The sequence below is a fragment of the Chionomys nivalis genome, chromosome 6, assembly GCF_950005125.1.
Source record: "Chionomys nivalis chromosome 6, mChiNiv1.1, whole genome shotgun sequence".
In the NCBI taxonomy this organism is placed as follows: Eukaryota; Metazoa; Chordata; class Mammalia; order Rodentia; family Cricetidae; genus Chionomys; species Chionomys nivalis.
Window position 1 is genome coordinate 88,060,072 of NC_080091.1, and position 21,036 is coordinate 88,081,107.

Genomic DNA, 21,036 nt, shown 5'->3' on the forward strand with positions numbered 1-21,036 from the left:
GTAACCCAGACACACAAAGACAATTATCACATGTACTCACTCATAGGTGGTTTGTAAACATAAAGCAAAGAAAGCCAGCCTACAAACCACAATCTCAGAGAACTTAGACAACAATGAGGACACTAAGAGAGACTTACATAGATCTAATCTGCATGGGAAGTAGAAAGTAGAAAAAGACAAGATCTCCTGAGTAAACTGGGAGCATAGGGACCTGGGGGGGGGGGGCGCTCATGGGGGAAGAAGAGAGGCAGGGAGGGGAGCAGAGAAAAATGTAGAGAACAATAAATATCAATTAAAAAAAAAAGTTTTGCCGGGCGGTGGTGGCGCACGCCTTTAATCCCAGCACTTGGGAGGCAGAGGCAGGCGGATCTCTGTGAGTTCGAGACCAGCCTGGTCTACAGAGCTAGTTCCAGGACAGGCTCCAAAACCACAGAGAAACCCTGTCTCGAAAAACCAAAAAAAAAAAAAAAAAGTTTTCAAACTTCTAATGTATTGTTACTCAACATTGTGCCCTATACTAAGTTTATGTGCCTGAATTGTTGGGGATAAAACAATCCATCTTTGATCTTGTTCTCCTTTCCACCATATCTAAAATAAAACATGTAACAAGTTATATAACATAAAAAAAAATTTGATCTCAATTTCATCATTTTATTTAAAAAGATTTATACTATACCTTTATAACAAGCTAATGTAAGGGCACTCTCTTTAAATTCATTGGAATGCGTATTGATGCCAGCTCCATTTTCTAGCAGCAATCTGGCTACTTCCACGTGTCCAGCACTTCCAGCTTCCATTAGAGGAGTATGACCATTTTCATTATGGTCCTCAATACTAGCACCGGATTCCAAGAGCACCTTTACAACATCTACATAGCCTCCGGCACAAGCGTAAGTAAGGGCTGTGTTGCCTGTTTAGGTAAGAAAACAATGAAGACATGAGCATCACTCACATACACACAAACACAAATGCATGTGCATCTCAGCCCAGTGAGATGCATAAATGGACATACCACCAAGCCAGACAACCTGAGTCTGATCCCCAGGACCTAGATGAAGGAGAACTGTCTCCAGCAAGACGTCCTTTGATTTCCCCACGTGCACCATGGCACATACATGCTTGCACACACATGAATGAAAATAAATGTAAAAGGTTTAAAAAATATCAAATTTACATTTACAAAGCTGAAATGGAAAACTGCACCCATAATAAAATACTTAGACACATATAATTGCATTATTTAATTGTACTTTCTCTTTCTGAAATAAAACTTCCTGTCCTCCTGTTCTACTTAAAAACAGTATTGTAATATGCCTAGTGGTATGGGCTATAATTTCAACTATTAGAAGGCTAAAACAAAAGGATGAGAAATTCAAGACTAGCCTGTGCTACAGAATGAATCTAAGGAGAATCTAGACAGCTCCATAAGAGCCTGACTTCAAATACAAAGTAAAAGGTCTACCTAGGAACTTAGCTCATTTGGGAAATGCTTGCCTAGCATGTTAAAGATTCTGGGGTCAATCCCTTGTACTGACAAACAACAAAACCAAATACATGTCAGATTACATGTCAGAAAAACAAGACACACTTATCAAGACTGGAGAATTAAGATTTGACAGGGAAGTTTCACCACAGATGTATCAAAAAGAAAAAATCTCCTGGAGCCCCAGCCCTAAACAAAGAATTACAAGCAACTACTGACTGTTAATATGTGAAGATTCAGCATTTCCCAGAGATGAGTCCCTTAATTATCTAACAAGTGATCAGCCCTAAAATCACATACACACAACCCACAGTAAAAGAACTCAGTAGGCCATATTTATATATTCATGCGCATATATTTAACAATAAATAGTAAAAGAGGCCATCAATTTGAGAGGGAGTAACAAGGGTGGGGGACAACATAAAATGGAGGGACATCAGGGGGTTTGGAAGGGAAAAGGGAGGCAATGGAGGAAGACAGGCATCATGGAAGTAAAGTATTTACACTTTAATTAAAAAAAAAAAAAAACCTTTGGAGAACTGTAAATGAGCTGCGCAATTTCTTCCTGAAACCTTTTCTTTCTCAAATGAGACAAAAGTTAAAGTTAACTTTAATACAAAAACTGTTTCATAAGGCATTATTTGTAATAAATGTCAACATACATCATACCCAAAACCTATCTTATATAACCCACATACTAAATGACCAATGTCAAATAATTTTTAAAAGATTCACTGTTTTGGTTTTGGAACATATTATGTTGTTCTAGCTGACCTCAATATATAGCAAGACTGACTCAGCCTCCCCCATGCAAGAATTGCAGGTATGAACCAAGATGATAGGCACAAAGATCCCTTCTCAGTGATTAATAACTTCCCATCAAAAAAGAAAAGAGAGGGAAAAAAAGAAAAAGAAAGAAAGCCCAACTTGGTAAATGAAAATAAAATTATAAACTTTTTTTAAAAACACAACTAAATTTGATTTTAAGCTGAAAAAAACTCACAAAATACAATTTCATACAATACTAGACCCAGTTTTGACCCTATCTTAGAAAAACAAATAAGTTTAGGCTAAAGTAATTGCCCATTGCACATGTTTGCATAATTCTTTTTCCTGAGCAGCGATTTAGCAAACTAGAGGGTCATAGTCTAATCCTTGCTGCCGTCCTATTCTCCACATCTTGCAGTAATAGTAAAAGGGAAGCCAGGGTTTGCGAAGGATAGGCCATACTTCTCCACACCTACAGAGCAGTCTTTCGAACTGAGTGCTTAATATACTTTAAAAGAAGCTAACAGTGTCTAATAAACCCAACAGGACACATTTCTTTCAATATTATTTTAAACCTCAAAGAGACATAGGCAAAAATGTAGCATTTAAGTATTTGTGGAATATTATTTTAAGATGTGCAACATTTGTTTATGCTGTGGAACATTTATTTTAATGATGAAAAGATGTGTTGCATTCTCTTACGTTGCATTTGTTTAACTATGTAAAGCTGTGTTACTTTGCCTATCTAAAACACATGATTGGTCTAATGAAGAGCTGCTTGGGCAATAACTGAGCAGAGAAAGGATAGGCAGGGATGGCAGGCAGAAAGAATAAATAGGAGGTATCTGGGAAAGGAGCCAGAGGAGCCAGAAAAGGTGGGGGAGAGCCTTTTTACAGCCACGTTGTAAAAAGTAAAGAAAGGTATACAGAAACAGGGAAAGATAAAAGGCCAGAGGCAAAAGTAGATGATATAACTTAAGAAAACTTGTTTAGAAACAAGCCAAGCTAAGGCCGGGCATTCATATAAGCCTCTGTATGTGTTTTTTGGAAGCTGGGTGGCAGGCCTGCAAAGAACAAAAAGTCAAGAATAAAAACAATCAACTACACTTAAAAACACTTTCATTAGATACAATTATTTTTTTAAAATATTTATTTATTTATTATGTATACAATATTCTGTCTGTGTGTATGCCTGCAGGCCAGAATCCATTACAGATAGTTGTGAGCCACCATGTGGTTGCTGGGAATTGAACTCAGGACACCTTTGAAGAGCAGGCAATGTTCTTAACCACTGAGCCATCTCTCCAGCCCCCATGAGATACAATTATTAAAAGGGATGCTACTAGCTAATGAAACTGAAAAAGAAGTATGCATGACCTGTTGAAGACTGGGCATTGACATCAGCTTTATGAGCTAGCAGCAACTTCACGATTTTGACATGTCCTCCATTAGCAGCAGCCATTAAAGGTGTGATGTCTCCTTTGATTCCCCTGTCTTCCACATTTGCATGCATTGCCAACAAAACCTTGAGAAAGAAAAAAGTTTATACTATATTAAAAAGGTACCCTGAAAGTTTAATATTTCTATAATGCCTGCCTGCTCATAAGATCCCTAAAAATCAAAAACTACAAGCTGTATGCAACAAGATTGTGCTGTAATTAGCTTAACAGGAAAAACAGTTTACTCTTCTCCTAATAAATGACAGACCTCTTTTAAAGGCTTATTTCCCTAATACAGACCTGTGCAAGCTCATAGTATCCAGCAGAACAAGCTAAACAAAGGAGGCTCTCCCCTTCCTCGGTGTGCTCATTTACACTTCGACCTTCAATGAGTAATTTCCGCACAGCATTCACATCTCCTTCTGAACAGGCCTCTGCCAAACTGCGGCTATGACAAGAAGAACAGCATCATCTCATGGGATGATATAAAAAATCTACATGATAGAAGTATTCTTATGTCATTCTAAATTAAAATTAATCAGTATTCTAAAATGTTTTCAGTGATGTACAGTCTAATTCACGGTAAAAAGTGAAATCATATAGCATAAAAATTTAAGCAAAAACAATATACTAAGTTTTTGTTCAACTGCTAGAAATTTTATGACATTAATAAAATATAAAATAGGTAAGATATCTACGAATTATGAAAGCCAACTGAGTTCTTCCACCAAGTAAAAGAATATCAGACATAAGATGGGAGCATGTAATGTTAATAACTGAGTACCTGGGAAAATATTCACTCATCCACTCACCTCGGGTGTCAGTCCTCCCCTTCTACTTGTTGAGACAAAGTGTTGTTTACAGCTAAAAGTCGGGAGAGGGCCCTTGACCTGAGAATTCTCATCTCCACTTCCTGTCTCATGCTCACATCCTTACTCTTACTCAGAAAGAACCTTACCCACTGGACCACCTCCCCACATAGTTTATGTTCAATAAGAGGTAGAAAAAAGAAGTCGGTAAGAACTGAAAACCGTAACGTAGTAATGACACTTCTTCAGATGCTCTGTTCCCACTCCAGGTTTTATGTATGAAATATGATATTCATTACACAGCATAGAAAGCATTAAAATATTACTTATAATATGTTGAATCCTTACTAATACTAAATAAAACCAGGCATACAAGAAACTGAGAGACACAAAAATAAAGTCTCTTGGCCTAACATTCATTGGAAACAAGAGTTATATTTTAAAACTTCAGAAAACAAAAACCTCGCCTTCTAAACTATACACATGAACTGAAAAAAAATACAATTGATACAATAGCATTTACTTCTCTAAATACATAAGAGAAGCAGCAAAGGCTTTTTTCTAAGTTTTAAGTTTTTTAATACTTATGTGTATGTTTCTGTGTGTCTCCACGTCACTTGTGTGGAGGTGTCAGCACCCATTAGGGTGCCTTGGAGAAGAGCAGCGAGCTGTCTGGACAAAGAGCTACCACTCCTGTACCCAACAGCTGTCAGTACTGGTCAGAGGACAGTAGTGTTCACTTCACCTTGAGTTTGCTTAAGCTACTCATCTTCCAGTTTGCTCATATAACTGGCACTAAGAAAATTACAACTTACAGCCAGGCGGTGGTGGTGCACACCTTTAATCCCAGCACTCGGGAGGCAGAGGCAGAGGCAGGCGGATCTCTGTGAGTTCGAGACCAGCCTGGTCTACAGAGCTAGTTCCAGGACAGGCTCCAAAACCACAGAGAAACCCTGTCTCGAAAAACAAAAACAAAAAAAAAAAAGAAAGAAAGAAAGAAAGAAAGAAAGAAAGAAAGAAAGAAAGAAGAAAGAAAGAAAGAAAGAAAGAAAGAAAGAAAGAAAGAAAGAAAGAAAGAAAGAAAGAAAATTACAACTTAAAAGGTTCTTTTATTATGAGAGAAAGGTATTGTGTCTATAGCATCAAGCATAAAAAAATGCTGGATAAATATTAAATCCTTTCCTTCTTAGAAAAATCATTTTTAAACAGATCACAACACGAAAGCACTCACTTGTCCGACTGCCCTGCATTTGCTGTGCTTTCAGCTCTCATTCGCGTAAGTGCAGCAGCAGCTTCATCCAACGCACAGCTGACAGACGACGTCAACCTCCGGAGCACTTCAGGGTCTGCAAAGGCTTTACCATCAGCCGTGGATAACTTGCCTATTCCTATTATATTATTTTCACACCAATGTGGAAATACACAAAAGGAAAACAAAGCAAAACTCAGGTTACTAAAATCCTGCACGTTAAAATAATCTTCATATACTATAATGGACATATCTGGCTATAATCATTGGTAAACAACTTTCCTTGAACCTAAAAAGCTTATCCATGCTTGCTTTAGTTCCTGGACACATGATCTGACACACTAGGGTCAGGTGTGGGTCTTTAGCCTATGCTGGGACAGACAGGAGTCTCTGAGACAACTGTCATGTCTTGGAGAAAAGAACCTATGTTCAGAGGTTGTTGAGCTGTAAGCACTGAGTCATAAATTAGTCACTTTTTTCACCACATGCAGAAAAGCTTCCAAAAATTAAGTCAATATATAGCAAAACAGAAAAAGACTTCTAGAAAAGAATTTTTGACTCACTGATGCCACAAGTGTCAGCAATATCACTCTATTCTTTTGGTAAATGACTATTTTTACTTCAAGAAAATGGAAGAAATAATAAAGACTGCATTAAAAAAAAACCCTACATATAGCTACCTCTTAAAAACTTACTACAGTTAATTACCACATATACTCAGAATCATCTAAAATTATTTAGGATAACAAAAGAAATACAAGAGTAAAAATAGTCAACATCTGAATAAACAAAATTGTTACTTTTCCAGATATTCTTAAGAAAGCAAGCCTACCATTAATAGTCATTATTATTTTATTTCAAATTACCAATCTACATCACCCGAGACGCTTACTAAAAACCTGGGTGCTGTGAGCATGGAAAGACGGCTCGGTGGCTAAGAGCATTTGCTGCTTTTCCAGGACAGGATTTTGTACCCAAATCAGGCACTTCACAAACACCTGTAACTCCAGCTCTCGGGGATGATATCCTCTTCTTACCTCTATCCTTGAACTCATGTGCAAAGACACGCATACACATTTAGTATCTCAAGTCCAAAGATATGCTGTTATCATTAATGTTAAAAGTCAAATTGTGATCAGAAATCTATTATGGCAGAAATGAAGTCAATTTCATGGATTTCCAAATGAGAATTAGCCACAATTTCTCAAGCTCTTACCAACTCTATAATAAATTCTAGTCAGAATCTCCAAGAGCAAGCAGGAAAGACCAAACAAACTAGCAGAGAATGATCATTACTCAAAATTGAACTTCTCATAGATCCTAAGTTCTGTTCTTTTGGTTTTCAGACCTGGATCTTTACTTTGCAGTTTGGCCTCAGCCACTCGAATGCTAGAGACTGCTGGGACTGTACCACCACTCATGCCCACAAAGGTAATTTTAGTGGATAACCAGGATGCAACAAAAATATTAATAAAAAAATTAACTACTGGTAGATTATGGTGATCTTATGTCGAGTAGCAATAACCAAAGCTAGAAAGAGAATAGTGTAGCCAGATTATTCTTTCCAACTTCACACACTTAATCAGCTGAACAAAACACTTAACATAGAGAACTATTACAACATCTAGGTAGGATTTATTAAAGATAAGGGTAAATCATTTTTTCTCCCTTTCCTCTTAAAACTTAATAAAACTAAGCAGAACGCAATAGGAATTCCATCCTTAATAAAACTAAAATACATCTTTAAATCTAAGGTACTGTAAATCTAAGGGAAGGAAAGCAGAATACAGTAAGTAGAAACACAGCCATCAAAGAGAAGCAAGGTGATCATAAACTAAAGAATTAGAGATTCAGAAACAAGTGTAAGGTTTTGGTCATGAAAATGGGACACTAACTAGACCTAATCAATTAGATACAAATCTCCATATATTCTCCAAAATCAAACTGGACAGGACCTCAATTAGACGACAAGGATGGGGGAGACAGAGAGGAGGAGCAATGAATGGTGAAAAGGTGAGCACCTCCACGCTGCGTACTCAATCCTTAGCCTCCTTTCTACTCCCAAGCAACAAAGTGTGGGCAGCCAGGCTTGTTATTCAGAAGACTAAAACTTGTAGACATGTCTGTCATGAAATCCCAATATGTAGGTAATTCCAAAGAAATGAAAAGTTCTGTGTGTAATTACAGGTGGGAAAACTACTGAAATAATCATCCTCTATTATTCTTTGGTTGATTTATTTATTTTCATGTGTCTAAGTGTTTGACTACAAGGCATGTGAATCGAGCGAATGCATGATTACAAGAAGTCAGAAAATGGGTCAGAAGTCAACAGTGGTTGTGAGTCACCACTTAGGTGCAGGAACTAAACCCTGGTAATTTTCTAGAGCAACAAGTGACTCCATTTCTACAGACCCTATTTTATGAAACTCTTAAGACTACACACATGATAAAATTTACTGGCATCATAAAGTGACATGGTATCTATCAAACAGATTATCCTGCTGGGTCCTGACTAATCAGAATTTCATGAAAAGCAGCGAGAATTCTTTGCCTGGAGATAACAAAGAGAGGGAAATGAAGAAATAAAAAGGTTTCTATGTGCCCTTATTGGCTTAAAGATGGAAAGGAGCTAGCTGTGCATCAAGGAATGTGAAATGAGGAAGAGACCCAACTGAGTGCCCACAAAAAGATGAAGCTGTCAGAGGTACAACAGCAAGGAACAGATTTCTTCTCCCAGTAGCAACAAGATTAGAAGTAAACCTCCCCAAACAGCGGACAGGTACAAACTTCACAAGGTTGATTTCAGTCTGTAAGATCTTAAGGCAAAAGAATTCAGCCACACTATGTTCTAGTGCCTTATACACAAATTACTAGGTATTGAGTATTGTTTCTTGTTGCTGTATAAAAAATGATACAATGCAATAGGAAACCAGCAAATAAGTTACACTGAAATGTATCAGTTGGCAAAAGAGATGCGTACACTTTTCGAATAAACTTTTTATGTCATTGCTACTGGCCATAAACAGAACTCAGGGATCACGAAAATAAAAGACAATTTCATAATATGAAAAGACAACCCAAGGGAATAATTTTCAAATGCCATAAAGTTCTGGAAAAGACTAAGACCTAGTAGTGCAGAAAAGGAAAATAATTACAGCTGCAGTATCAAACTTCAACTGAAACATCCAATGGCAGAAGACAACAGGCCAGTAATTTCAAAATCTGCAGAAAATTATTTTTAAACTAAACTTCAATGCATAAACTATTAAGCATCAACACAGCAAGACATTTTCACATGAGAGCTCAGGGGATTTTGCCCTTCAGAAGCAAATGAGGAAAAACAAAGCAAAACTTTAAAAACAAAGCCAACAGGCCGGGCGATGGTGGCGCACGCCTTTAATCCCAGCACTCGGGAGGCAGAGGCAGGTGGATCTCTGTGAGTTCGAGACCAGCCTGCCAGCCTGGTCTACAGAGCTAGTTCCAGGACAGGCTCCAAAGCCACAGAGAAACCCTGTCTCGAAAAACCAAAAAAAAAAAAAAAACAAAAACAAAAACAAAAAAAAAACCACAAAGCAAACAAACAAACAAAAACCTCACACATTTTACACATCTTTGTTGAGAATGATATTCTAGGGCCAGAAGGATGGCTCAATAGTTGCAAAACCTAGACATTATGAAAGAACTGATCAATTTTGAACACAGACAGGATATTTAGTTATTAAAAGTAAATTTCTACATTTTTTCCTTTGACTGACTTTTTGGCTGCATTTTTAAGAGAATCCTTGAATACATATGGAAGAAATCAGAAAGGCTATGATGAAGTCTATATCTACATTCAAAGACATGGGGATGTCAAAAGAGTAGAAAAGAATAAACGTGACATGAGATTTTCCATGTACTGATGCTTATTCAAGTTGAAAAGACAGCTTGTATTATACACTGGAGGTTTCAATGCAATCAATTCCTATCAAAAAGTTGCTGCAAACTGCAACTAAGTACTAAACCACTGTTGCTAGGATAGAAAAGGACTGGGCTACTGCAAGCCTCTTGGGCTATAATATTCCATTAATATATAACCTAGTTTCATGTGTATTAGGTATTAAACATATCAAATATTCATTCATTAGCAATAAATTCACTCAGCAGCACTGCAATTAAACTATTTTTCAGAGACTCTTACCTGATGTGTTTTTTCAAACAAATAAAGAAGCATACATTTATAGTAGCAAGAGATGTGTACAGATAACAAAGAAGACATGACTATCAAGAGCACAAGACATACCTGCAGCTTCTAGTAAAGCTTCCAGTCTAGCCTGTGTCTCTGGATCTACTGTCCTGAGGTCTGCACCATCAGCAGTGCCTGATAAGAGCAACTTGGAAGCTGTTTCCAGCATTGGATTCTCCAAATCATCCTGGTCCAAAATGAAAGACTCCACCTGGAAAACAAACACAGAAAAAGAAGTAAGGAAAGAAGGGAGGAGGACAAAAACAATTAAGATCCAGAGGGGGGAATTACATTTAATATAACTACCAATGATAAGTACGATAGCAACACTAAATAAATTCAAACACCCAAAGCCCATTGTTTAAACTAAAGAAAATTAAAAGTTGAAGGTATTAAGAACTCATTATTCAAATGCAATCATTTTATTTACTAAAATCATATGCATTCTTTAATGTGTGCATCAGATAGGTCTGAGCTTATGAACATAAATCCTGGATACTTCCCTGTACCAACTCTTTAGGTAGTCATTTTAAACACTTGACTTTCCGTAGCCTTTGCACTTCGAATTTTAAAATTATACTTTATGCTTTAAATTTTAACTTTTTCATTATAACAAAAACTGTCAATTAAAATGGGTAGTTCACTTTAATCACTCTTAAAGATGTTTTCAAAACTCCAAGTTTAATAAGCAAAAAGCAGCATGTCATGAAAATAAACAGCTAAATGTTCTTAGATCTCAAAATTGGTGAAAAGAGAGTTGGAAAGGTAACTCAGCAGTTAAAACCATATACTGTTCTTGCTGAGACTCCAAGTTCAGCTCCCAGTGCCTAAGCTGGAGGTTTTACAAACATCTACAAAACCATACTCATGTGCACATACCCACATATATAGACACAAACCTATAATTTCATAAGATAACAAACCTTTAGAAAATTAGTGAAAAGTGAGATCTGAAGTATTTTCTTTTTTAACTACAAGTATACAGCAATAAACAACACTTGTTTACTTTGGTGCTACAACCTTCAGAACAAAAACATTAACCTACTACTATTTTTATACTACCAATGAAAATGTCAACACATTAGAAACAACAAATAACATCTTAGTGTTATGAGGACAATAATTTTGACCTCCTGATACCTTGAAATGATATCCTAGACCCCAAAAGTTTACAGAATATATGTTTAGATAAACTCACTATAATTAAACCAGAGTGAAATGAAACAAATTTAAGGAGAAAGAAATCCACCCACTGTACCTCATTCTGTTGTTGATTTGAGAGTTTGGCTATGCTGCTCAGTCTGGACTCAAGATATCATACTGAGAAATAATGGGAACCTAGGCAGACAAAAATCTTAAGGTGCTTCTTTCTACCCGGCAATACAAAACCTACATTAAAACTGAAGTAATGGGGAGCTAGAGAGATAGCTTAGTAGGTTAAGTACAATAGGTGCTCTTCAGAGAACCTGAGTTTGATTCCCAGTGTCCACAAAGTTGCTTACAAACACGGTTCTTGGGGGATCTGACATCTCCTAGCCTCTGCAGGCATCAGGCATACAAGGTGGTCCATAGACATAGGCAAAACATTCATACACATAAAGAACACACACGCCATAAAATATAAATTAAGAACACACACACAAATAGATAATATAGAGCACAGCATGCTCAAATCTAGTATCTAAAAGCACACAAGTAAGAAAAACAGTGAATTAGAAAAGTATTTTAACAATGACAGTGACATTTTTCCACCTTCAAAAGTCACCACTTTAAAATGGCTGTGTCTCTGCAAGTGAGTATATGGGCCTGAGTGCTGGTACTCTTGGAGGTCTAAGGCATCAGACCCCTTTGTGCTGTAATTACAGGCAGCCTTAAACAGCCTGATAAGGGTGCTGGGAATAGAACTTAATCATCTGCAGGAACAAGGGGATGGGGGCTCACTTAACCACTGAGTCACTTTCCCATCCCCCATTCCTTTCAGAGATAAGGTCTCATTGTATATATAGTCCAGGCTACCTTGGAACTCACAGTGTAGACTAGGCTGTCCTTGAACTCAGAGATCCACCGACCTCTGTTTGCACTACCACACCCAGTTTACCACTGCCATTTTTAATCAACACACACAGTATTAAATTATGCTTTATTTTTGTTTTCACATGCAGAAGTTTATCACACCATGCGTGAGTGATCAACAGAAAAGTTTTAGGAGCTCATTTCTCCTTCCAGCTTATGGATCCCAAGGATCAAACTCGGGTCACTGGATTGGTAGCAAGCATCTTTATGTGCTAGAACCATCCATCTCAACAGCCCATAAATGACACTTCTAATATTTCAAAGACAATGAAGACAGAACACTCTGAAATTAAATTCTAAAGATTTTAAATTCAAACAAATGTTAAGATGCCAAGGTTATACAATTTTTTTCTTTTTTTCATTTTTTGATTGTCTTTTAAAATAAGGTTTCTCTGTGTAGCCATGGCTGTCCTGAAGCTTCCTCTGTAGCCAGGCTGGCCTCAAATTCACAAGAGATCCACCTACCTCTGCCTACTGAGGGCTAAGACTACAATTCCATTCTTAAAGGCAGCACCAACAGTATGCTAAAGCATGACCAACAGTCTAAGTAAGTGCTGGAATTAAAGGAAGTTAGCGGGTAAAGCATAACTTCTACTTTACGAAGTGCACTTTTGGGTGTGGCATGATTCAAAGCATCTTTGCATTCTGAAATATCGTCCAAAAAGATGATTGTTTCTGAAGAAAAGGTGTGCCCAAAGAATGACAAAATAGTATCTGCTGAAACACCTATAACAACTTAAATGAAAGAAGTTAAAATATCTAAATATGAATAAGTGAAATGAATTCATAAATAACTAAATATTTTAAGCTACCTTTAGAAAGTAAAAAGATCCAATTCAATGGCAAAAATGACAGGTGCCAAATCTCTCAAAAAAGTAGTCAAAGAAGAAAAGAAGAATTTTGGCCAAAATAACTACTCTGTTTAGGATGAGAGAGGAAAATACAATGTGGCACTGGAAGATACAATTCCAGTCTGATGGACAAGACCAGCAGCAGGAAGTTGCGGGGAGGAGGTTTATGTTACAATGTATTATTACTAAGCCTAGTTAGTGTAGATTTACTAGAATAAATACACTTGAGGAAAAAAATAGCAGTGCAAGGCCTATGAGATGCTAAGTAAAGGCATTTGCAGCCAAGCCTACAGACTGGAGTTCCATTACCAAAACCCTGTATGTTGGGAGGAGAGAAGAAACTCCCACAAGGTGTCCTCTGACCACAAGATGTTCATCATGACACATTCCCCACCTCTATATCAGTAATTTATTGCATGTATGGTACGTGTGTTCACATACAGTTTCTATGCTCTTAGAAAATAAACTTTGTTTAACTTACACGTACAACCAACAAATATGTAATCTATGCTCAGGAATCAAGAAACTTTTGGAGGAGGAAAACTTCAAAGACTTGGAAATCTGGGCTGATGAGATGGCTCATCAATGTGAAAATACAAGCTAGCCAAGCTTAAGACCCTGAACTCAATCTCTGGGAACAACATAGTTGTCCTCTGGCCTCCACAGGCTCACTGTGGGACCTATACCTATCTCCTCTTACTCACAAAACTACCAGATGACCCTAAGATTGTTCCCTTTTGGATTCTAAAAGGTTTAGGGTATATCTGGAGAAAAGAAAGCTAATTATAAAATCTTCTTTGGGGAAGGGAACAAAAATGCTCTTTTTGTTGATTAATTACACATTATAGACATCTTGTATTCAAAATTATTTACTACTGTATTTACATATCAATGTATAAAAACCAATCTTAGTACTCAGAAACTTAATTATTTTTAATGATTGTACGAATGGTCAATAATACAAGTAAAAGAAAATGATATAATGGAGGTAGTGGTGATATAAAGGGCTACACGCAATTAGAGAAAAAGCAAAGGAAATTCTCCTTTGACACCATTAACCCTTTCCCCCATCTGGAGGCTGTATGTGTAGCCCTATGGTGTACAGCTTACACAGCATGCACCAAGTCCTGGGTTCAATCCTGAGAGCGGTAGAAAGAAACATTCAATATTTTTTCAAGTAGATTTTGTGTTCTATTCCCAGTAAATGGAGATAGAATGATATAATTTAATTTCATAAATATGCAAAATAGCCTCTTACAATTTCAAACTAGATTATGCATATATACCTCCTTTTCATGTTCTAAAAGCTGTTAGTAGTTTACCCCTAAAAAGTATCAAAGTTTATGAATATTTGAGTATAATAACTAAGTTACACTTAAAGGATGTGGTTAGAACTGGGTATTCTATAAAAATGATTATGTATCCATATTCTTGTTCACTAATTTTTTGAAAATGTCATACATGAGCACTGCATCTGCATCACTCCCATCTCCCTGTCCAGTCTTCCACTCCTCCAGTGTCCATCTGCCAAAACTCATGATCTCATCTTTAATTATTCTGTTACATGTACACCCATATATACACTTAGATATGCGAACATGTACTACTGAGACCATTTAGCTTTGCTCATAGGTACATATACTCAAGGCTGATGACTTGGAATTGGACAAAATAAGAAGAGTGATCTTCCCTGTATTAAATTCTTGCGCATTCTAAAGAGAGAAAACTGGAAGAGAAATTTAAGAACCTTAAAAGTAAAATTCTCAGGTATACAGTTAAGAAACATACACAGATCCTTATTTAAATGGGAGGTTTCTAAATATGCAGTACAGAGAGGACCAGGTAACCCAAGGCCCACTCATTCAATGCTGTGTACAAAAAATTCAATGCTAGAGAAATAAAAAACTCTACAAAGTCTAACTTTTTCTTCTTTAGAAATCAAGATCCCTAAGTAAATTCACTACTAATGACTAGAAGTAGTACAATCAAACACTTCTGTTCCCCAGTGCAACATAAACTGTGAGGCATTTCCTGTGAAGTACTGTTTTATCCACTTGTCTTTGGCTACCCACATGTCACAGGGCATGTGTAGAGGTTAGAGGACAACTTGTAAGGGACAGTTGTCTCTTTTCATCATGTAGGTCACTGGGTTCAAACTCAGGTCATCAGGATCGGCAGCAAACGCCTTTAATCACCTTACCAGCCTTCCTAGGAGGTGTTCTCAACACTACCCCATTCCCAATAAATAATAATCTGATAAAACATTTAGAAATAACTTAGTTTCGAAAATAGTCATAAGGCAAACAAGATGAACCTTTTTTCTCAACCTAGGCACTAGAGGCATTCTGGATGAAAGCCTTTACTCACATGATGCCAGAAGTAACCCTTTCTCATTTGACAACCAAGAACATACCCAGACACCGTCTAATGTCTCCCTGGAAGAGTAAAGAAAAGCTCCCTTCTCAATGCACATGACCTCTAAAAACAAACAAAAAACAAAACAAAAAAACAAAAATTCACCAGTGAGGAAGTTGAGAACCTCTGCATTAAATAGAAGCAAACATATAAATCCAAAAGGCATAACAATTTACAAAACCAGTAAGTAAAACCATTCTCCCATTAAGCAGAATGGAGCAAAGATCAAAGAACTTTTCTAAGTTAACAAGGCTTGAGCAACGATAAATCATAATACAGATTCTATCTGAAACCTGGCTTAAGTAAGCCAGCTAGGGAAAGCGGGCATTTGAGACACAAGAAGAAATAGGACTATGTACTGGGTATTTGGAAATATAAAGGCATTACTTTGGCTATGTAAGAAAATACATTTTGCTTTTCTGAGATAGTCTCATATATCTCTGCATGGCCTCAAACTCCCTATGCAGCCAAAGGTGATCTTGAACTTAGATGCAACACTAAGGATCACATCAAGAGGTTTATGCATGCAAGGGAAGTACTCCACCAAATAAGCCACATCTCCGGCTCTAGAAAATCCTGAGCAATGCTGAAATAAAGCTACATACATATACAAAGCAGTCTTTTGGACTGGACTCTTTTTGTGTTTGTTAAGCTTTTGTTTTCATGTGGCTCCGCTGAAGCCTAATTCAGTTTTGCTTCGTTTATTTTTAAAGCAAATATCATCTACATTCAGTAATGCTTATATTACAAAGTAAAATAATTTTATCACAACCTCCCCAATGTAAAACAAATATAATAGAGATGGTTAAATAAAAAACCAAACTTTTCAGCTGGGCGGTGGTGGCGCACGCCTTTAATCCCAGCACTCGGGAGGCAGAGGCAGGCGGATCTCTGTGAGTTCGAGGCCAGCCTGGTCTACAAGAGCTGGTTCCAGGACAGGCACCAAAGCTACAGAGAAACCCTGTCTCGAAAAACAAAATAAAAAAAAAACCAACCAAACAAACAAACAAAAAAAAAACCAAACTTTTCTTACAATGGTAAAATCCAAATAGATGTCTATACCAGAACTGATACTGTCAAATTGTTCTATACTCAACAGAAAGTTAAGCGGTAAATGGAAGTTATAAAATGATCTGGACCAGCTATGAACATCAGAAATATAATTTAACACTTTACTCAAATATACTCATTAACCTCATAGCTAAAGCCAAAGGATGAGCAGACGGTGTACGTTAATTGGCCTTCATATATACCAACTCCATTAAAGAAACATCTTTATACCTTGTGTGCAAAGCAACAAGCAACCGAAACACAGAAACGATTTAATATGCTAATTGTCTTCCATGAATATATAATGTTAAAAGTAAAGGAGTTATCAAATATATATGAAAAAAAGAACACTAAACAGGAAGACAGTGATCACACAAAGGAAGAAGACAATTCTCTATAAGCATATGCTTAAAGAACAAGGTGATTTAGGACAGCTCTGAAAGTTTCACCATTTATAAAACTTACTCAAAGACTTCATTTAGGCAAAGTGTTTCAGAAACACAACTAAGAACCCTGCAAAGAGTTATTTTGGATAAATGTAACTTCAGAGATGAAACCTATTGAGAATTTATTTCAATATAGGAAATACAGAATGATGTGCGGTTAGGCCAGACGGGAAGCTCTGACTATAAGGATAGCCATGTTTAAAATGGGACTCTCTGGAATTCAATATTCTGCATTCCTCTTGCCATTGCACCCACCAATCGTTGGTGTTTTTGCTTTTCTGTACACTATCCTGCTACTTACCACGGCAAACACCTGGACCTGAAACCAAACTTACGTTGTGACTAAAAGGTCCACTTAAAACTTCCCTTCTTTGGTTTGGTTTTGTGGATCTAGTATATCCCAGGTTGGTCTAGACCTCTATCTGGCTAAGGATGATGATCCTGCCTCTAGCTCCTCTGCATTGTTGCCATACCCAGCTACAAATGTCCTATAGAACAACAAATGATTCTATATATCCTCTACAACAATAAGATCTCTGCAATTAAAAGTCAAGTCACACTTAATCCCCCCTGATGGTTTTTTGTATTTTTATGAATCTCACTTTTTTAAAGATTTATTTATTTATTTATTTATTTATTTATTTATTTATTTATTTATTGATTATGGATACAGTATTCTCAGTATTCTGTCTGCAGGCCAGAAGTGGGCACCAGACCTCATTACAGATTGTTGTGAGCCACCATGTGGTTGCTGGGAATTGAACTCAGGACCTTTGGAAGAGCAGGCAATGCTCTTAACCACTGAGCCATCTCTCCAGCCCTGAATCTCACTTTTAGTATCAGTATTTGATTCTTATAATCAGCTTGATAATTTCAATGGAAAAATGGTGAATTTATATAACTAAAACCTCTAGCAACTATTTATATAAGACCTATAAAACATAAAGGCTCCATTTATTTGAAGCTGTGATCATGAACTGTATTCCCTAAGTTCAGATTCCCTATTTAGTGATATTCAAACGACAGGGTAAATAAACATAATTTAAGACAACATGTTTCCAAATATTGATAGAATATATAATTAAGAAAATGTCCTTTGCAAATAAAAGATGCTGAAAATCAGCGTGAAATGGTAGATATAAAATTTAAGGAAGGAATGTGAATCCATAATGTCACCACAATGGCTGATTGCTAAGGACAACACACAATGCCCTGAAACATACAAAGTGTTTGACCACTGAGCTAGACCATAAACCCCTGAATAAATTCATGTTTTATACTAACTGCTTCTGTCTCAAATCCAGAAAAATAAAGGATTATTTGCACTTTCCCGTTCCCTCAACACAATAAAGTAGACTTACTGTAAATAAGTTTATAATTATACATGGCCCCAAACTATGAGTAAGACTTCAGTAAAATATTACAATTGTTAATCAAGTTAATTATTTTTAAGCTAATATAACAAAAGATTTTTTTTCTTATTCTACAAAGACAAAATTAGCAACAAAACACCTCAAGTCTTATAAATTCAATGGGCCAAGAATATATCACTCAGCCTGCAGAAGCCTGACAATCAGAATTCAACCCCAGAACCCAATTAAAGGTAAGAGAAAACTACTCCATAAAGTTGTCTTCTGACTTCCACATACATGATGTCAGAACACTACCGTCCCATACACATCACACCCATGAGAGTGAACAGAGACACAGACAACATGCCATCCAGAGGAAGACCCAGAAACTCAGGGTCTCATAAGCCACAGCTGCAGAAGCCAAGGGTACACACCACAAGCACCTGAGAATATGGGGAATGCCTGGAGGTACCTGTCAGCTCAAGATCAACTTCAACACGTATCATCCTGGTTACTCTGGGAAAGTTGCTATGAGGCATGACCACTAACGAGCCAGAACTTCTGCCCAACTCTCAACCTTCCCAAACTGTGGACACAGACCAGTGAAGAGACTCAACTCAAGGTTCATGCTGTAAAAAACAAGACTGGAGCAATTCCCATCACTGATGTAAGATTAAGGGCTACTACAAAGTTCTGGGAAGGGAAGGCTCACCCAGCAGTCTGTCACTGTGAGAACCAAATTCGTCTGCGACATAGACATAGCTCACCGTCACATCTCAAACACTTCGAGATTTGTGTGTGTGTGTGTGTGTGTGTGTGTGTGTGTGTATATTCAAAGTGGACTGGATTTCTGAAAGTAGTTGTAGATTCATGGTCCCTGTGTATAATGTGAGTCTTGATAATCAGAGAACTTGTTGACACCATTACTCTCAGCCCAAACGTATCTCATAAAAACAAAACAAAACAAAAACAAACAAGCCCTGAGAAACAGTGAGATAGCTACAGATGTGGCTGACAAATTAAAAACACAGACGGAGGGTGGCTCCCCACACCACACATCAGCAGTTCACAACTCCAGAAAATCTAGAATGCCTTTGGCTTCCATAGGCACCCACACTTACACACACACCCATACCCCCCCACACACAATTTTTTTAAAAGAAGTTTCAAAAAAAATTAGAAGTTAATGATTAGTATGACTCATGGTATTGAGATAGAAGTTAGCAAAATAAAAGTGAACATGTATGAAATAAATTTAGATTTCAAAAGTAAGGGTAAAAATTACTACATTAGTCCTATATTTTTACATTCAAAACTATGATATATATGCTACACATTCACTAAAATCTATTATGTAAGAATATACTATGGAACAGGGACAGAACACAGCCTTTTTGACAGAACACAAAACAAGACTTATTATTAAACAATCTTTCAAGTTAGAAGAGTGCAATCGTGCAAACATCTCTAGAATTTCTGATTTAAAAGAATGTAACTCAAGATCAAAGCAAAACAGTATCACAAGCTTATATTCTAGAGAAAAAGTACCATATTTTGCAACTACTGGCTGACTCAATTTAATGCTGACATAAGAAATGGAATGAGAAGGAAAAAGAAAACAAAAGAAGAATCAAAATGAGAAGAAAAAAATTATACTCAGTAAAAGAGAAGAATGAAAAGAAGAATAAGAAAAGTAATAAAATGTTTTTACCAAACTTTAAAGACAACCTTCCTCACCCCACCCCCACCCAACTGGAGCAATATTAGGAAGTTTTTAAAGAAACAATAAAGTAAAAACCCAATTATATGTTTCTGTTGAAAGAGACAGCTAATTAATACTTAAAGTCACAAAGGAGTTGAAGAGAACTGTTCAGCAGTTAAGACTACATATTGCTCTTCCAGAGGAATAGAATTCAGATCCCAGCTTCCACATTGGGTGGTTTACTACTGCCTGTAACGGCAGGTCTAAGGAATCCAATGCCTCTGCCAGCACCTGCATCCATGGACACATGCATACAAAGACATGTGCATGTGCGCATGTGCACACACACAATTTAAAATAATTAAAAATGTTTAAAGAAAATGAGCTGAAAATAGAGCAACCACAATCAAAGGTTACTAGTATCATTAAGAAAATAGAATAAGGCCAAAAACAATAAATACAAAGAATATTTTGCAATTCTGGGTGAGAGAGGGCACATCCAGGGTGGTTCAGTCATAAACATACAACAAACCCACCAAAAGTATACGCATCTTTAAAAATAAAAATCAACCTAAGTGAGAAAATTTCCATATACCTGTCTAAGAAAATGATGAATATGCAATGACAGAGGATTCAGAAATAAAATTATAATAAAGCAAAATAAGTGGTAGAAAAATGGAGTTTTTAAAATTAAAAAAAAATCTGACCATACATTAGGAAAAAAAGAAAAAGAAACAACAGATTTCAAAGGGATGAATTTGTAATTTATGTATAGGAGGTTATGTTCTTGGTGCAGAAAAAAAATGGGGTATTAAATATTCATAGTATGGGGCCGGGCGGTGGTGACGCACGCCTTTAATCCCAGCACTCTGGAGGCAGAGGTAGGCAGATCTCTGTTAGTTCGAGACCAGCCTGGTCTACAAGAGCTAGTTCCAGGACAGGCTCCAAAACCACAGAGAAACTGTCTCGAAAAACCAAAAAAAAAAAAAAAAAAAAATTTCATAGTATGATATCCTACTTGAAATTTTAAAAAAGAAAATGTCCACTAATTAACAATAGAGGGAATAAAAATCTAAGAAAGGACATTATTTCCTACAGGATTTGACCATATTTTTTTCCTTGAAGAAAATATTAGAGAGGGGATCCCTGGTGCCCACAGGGATGTCCCCAGCTA

General features: G+C 36.8%; 1 protein-coding gene across 4 annotated transcripts in view; it reads right to left on the reverse strand.

Annotated features, from left to right (window-relative positions):
- The window catches only part of Ankrd17 (ankyrin repeat domain 17), a 147,571-nt gene that overhangs the window by 80,104 nt on the left and 46,431 nt on the right, over window positions 1–21,036 (reverse strand). For all 4 annotated transcript variants that reach the window (XM_057773135.1, XM_057773134.1, XM_057773137.1 and 1 more), the window contains exons 2-6: window positions 10,031–10,184; window positions 5,731–5,887; window positions 3,991–4,138; window positions 3,629–3,776; window positions 677–910 (exon numbers count right to left, since the gene is read on the reverse strand). In XM_057773135.1, coding sequence (XP_057629118.1) covers window positions 677–910; window positions 3,629–3,776; window positions 3,991–4,138; window positions 5,731–5,887; window positions 10,031–10,184 — 841 coding nt within the window. The remainder of the gene's footprint in view (window positions 1–676; window positions 911–3,628; window positions 3,777–3,990; window positions 4,139–5,730; window positions 5,888–10,030; window positions 10,185–21,036) is intronic.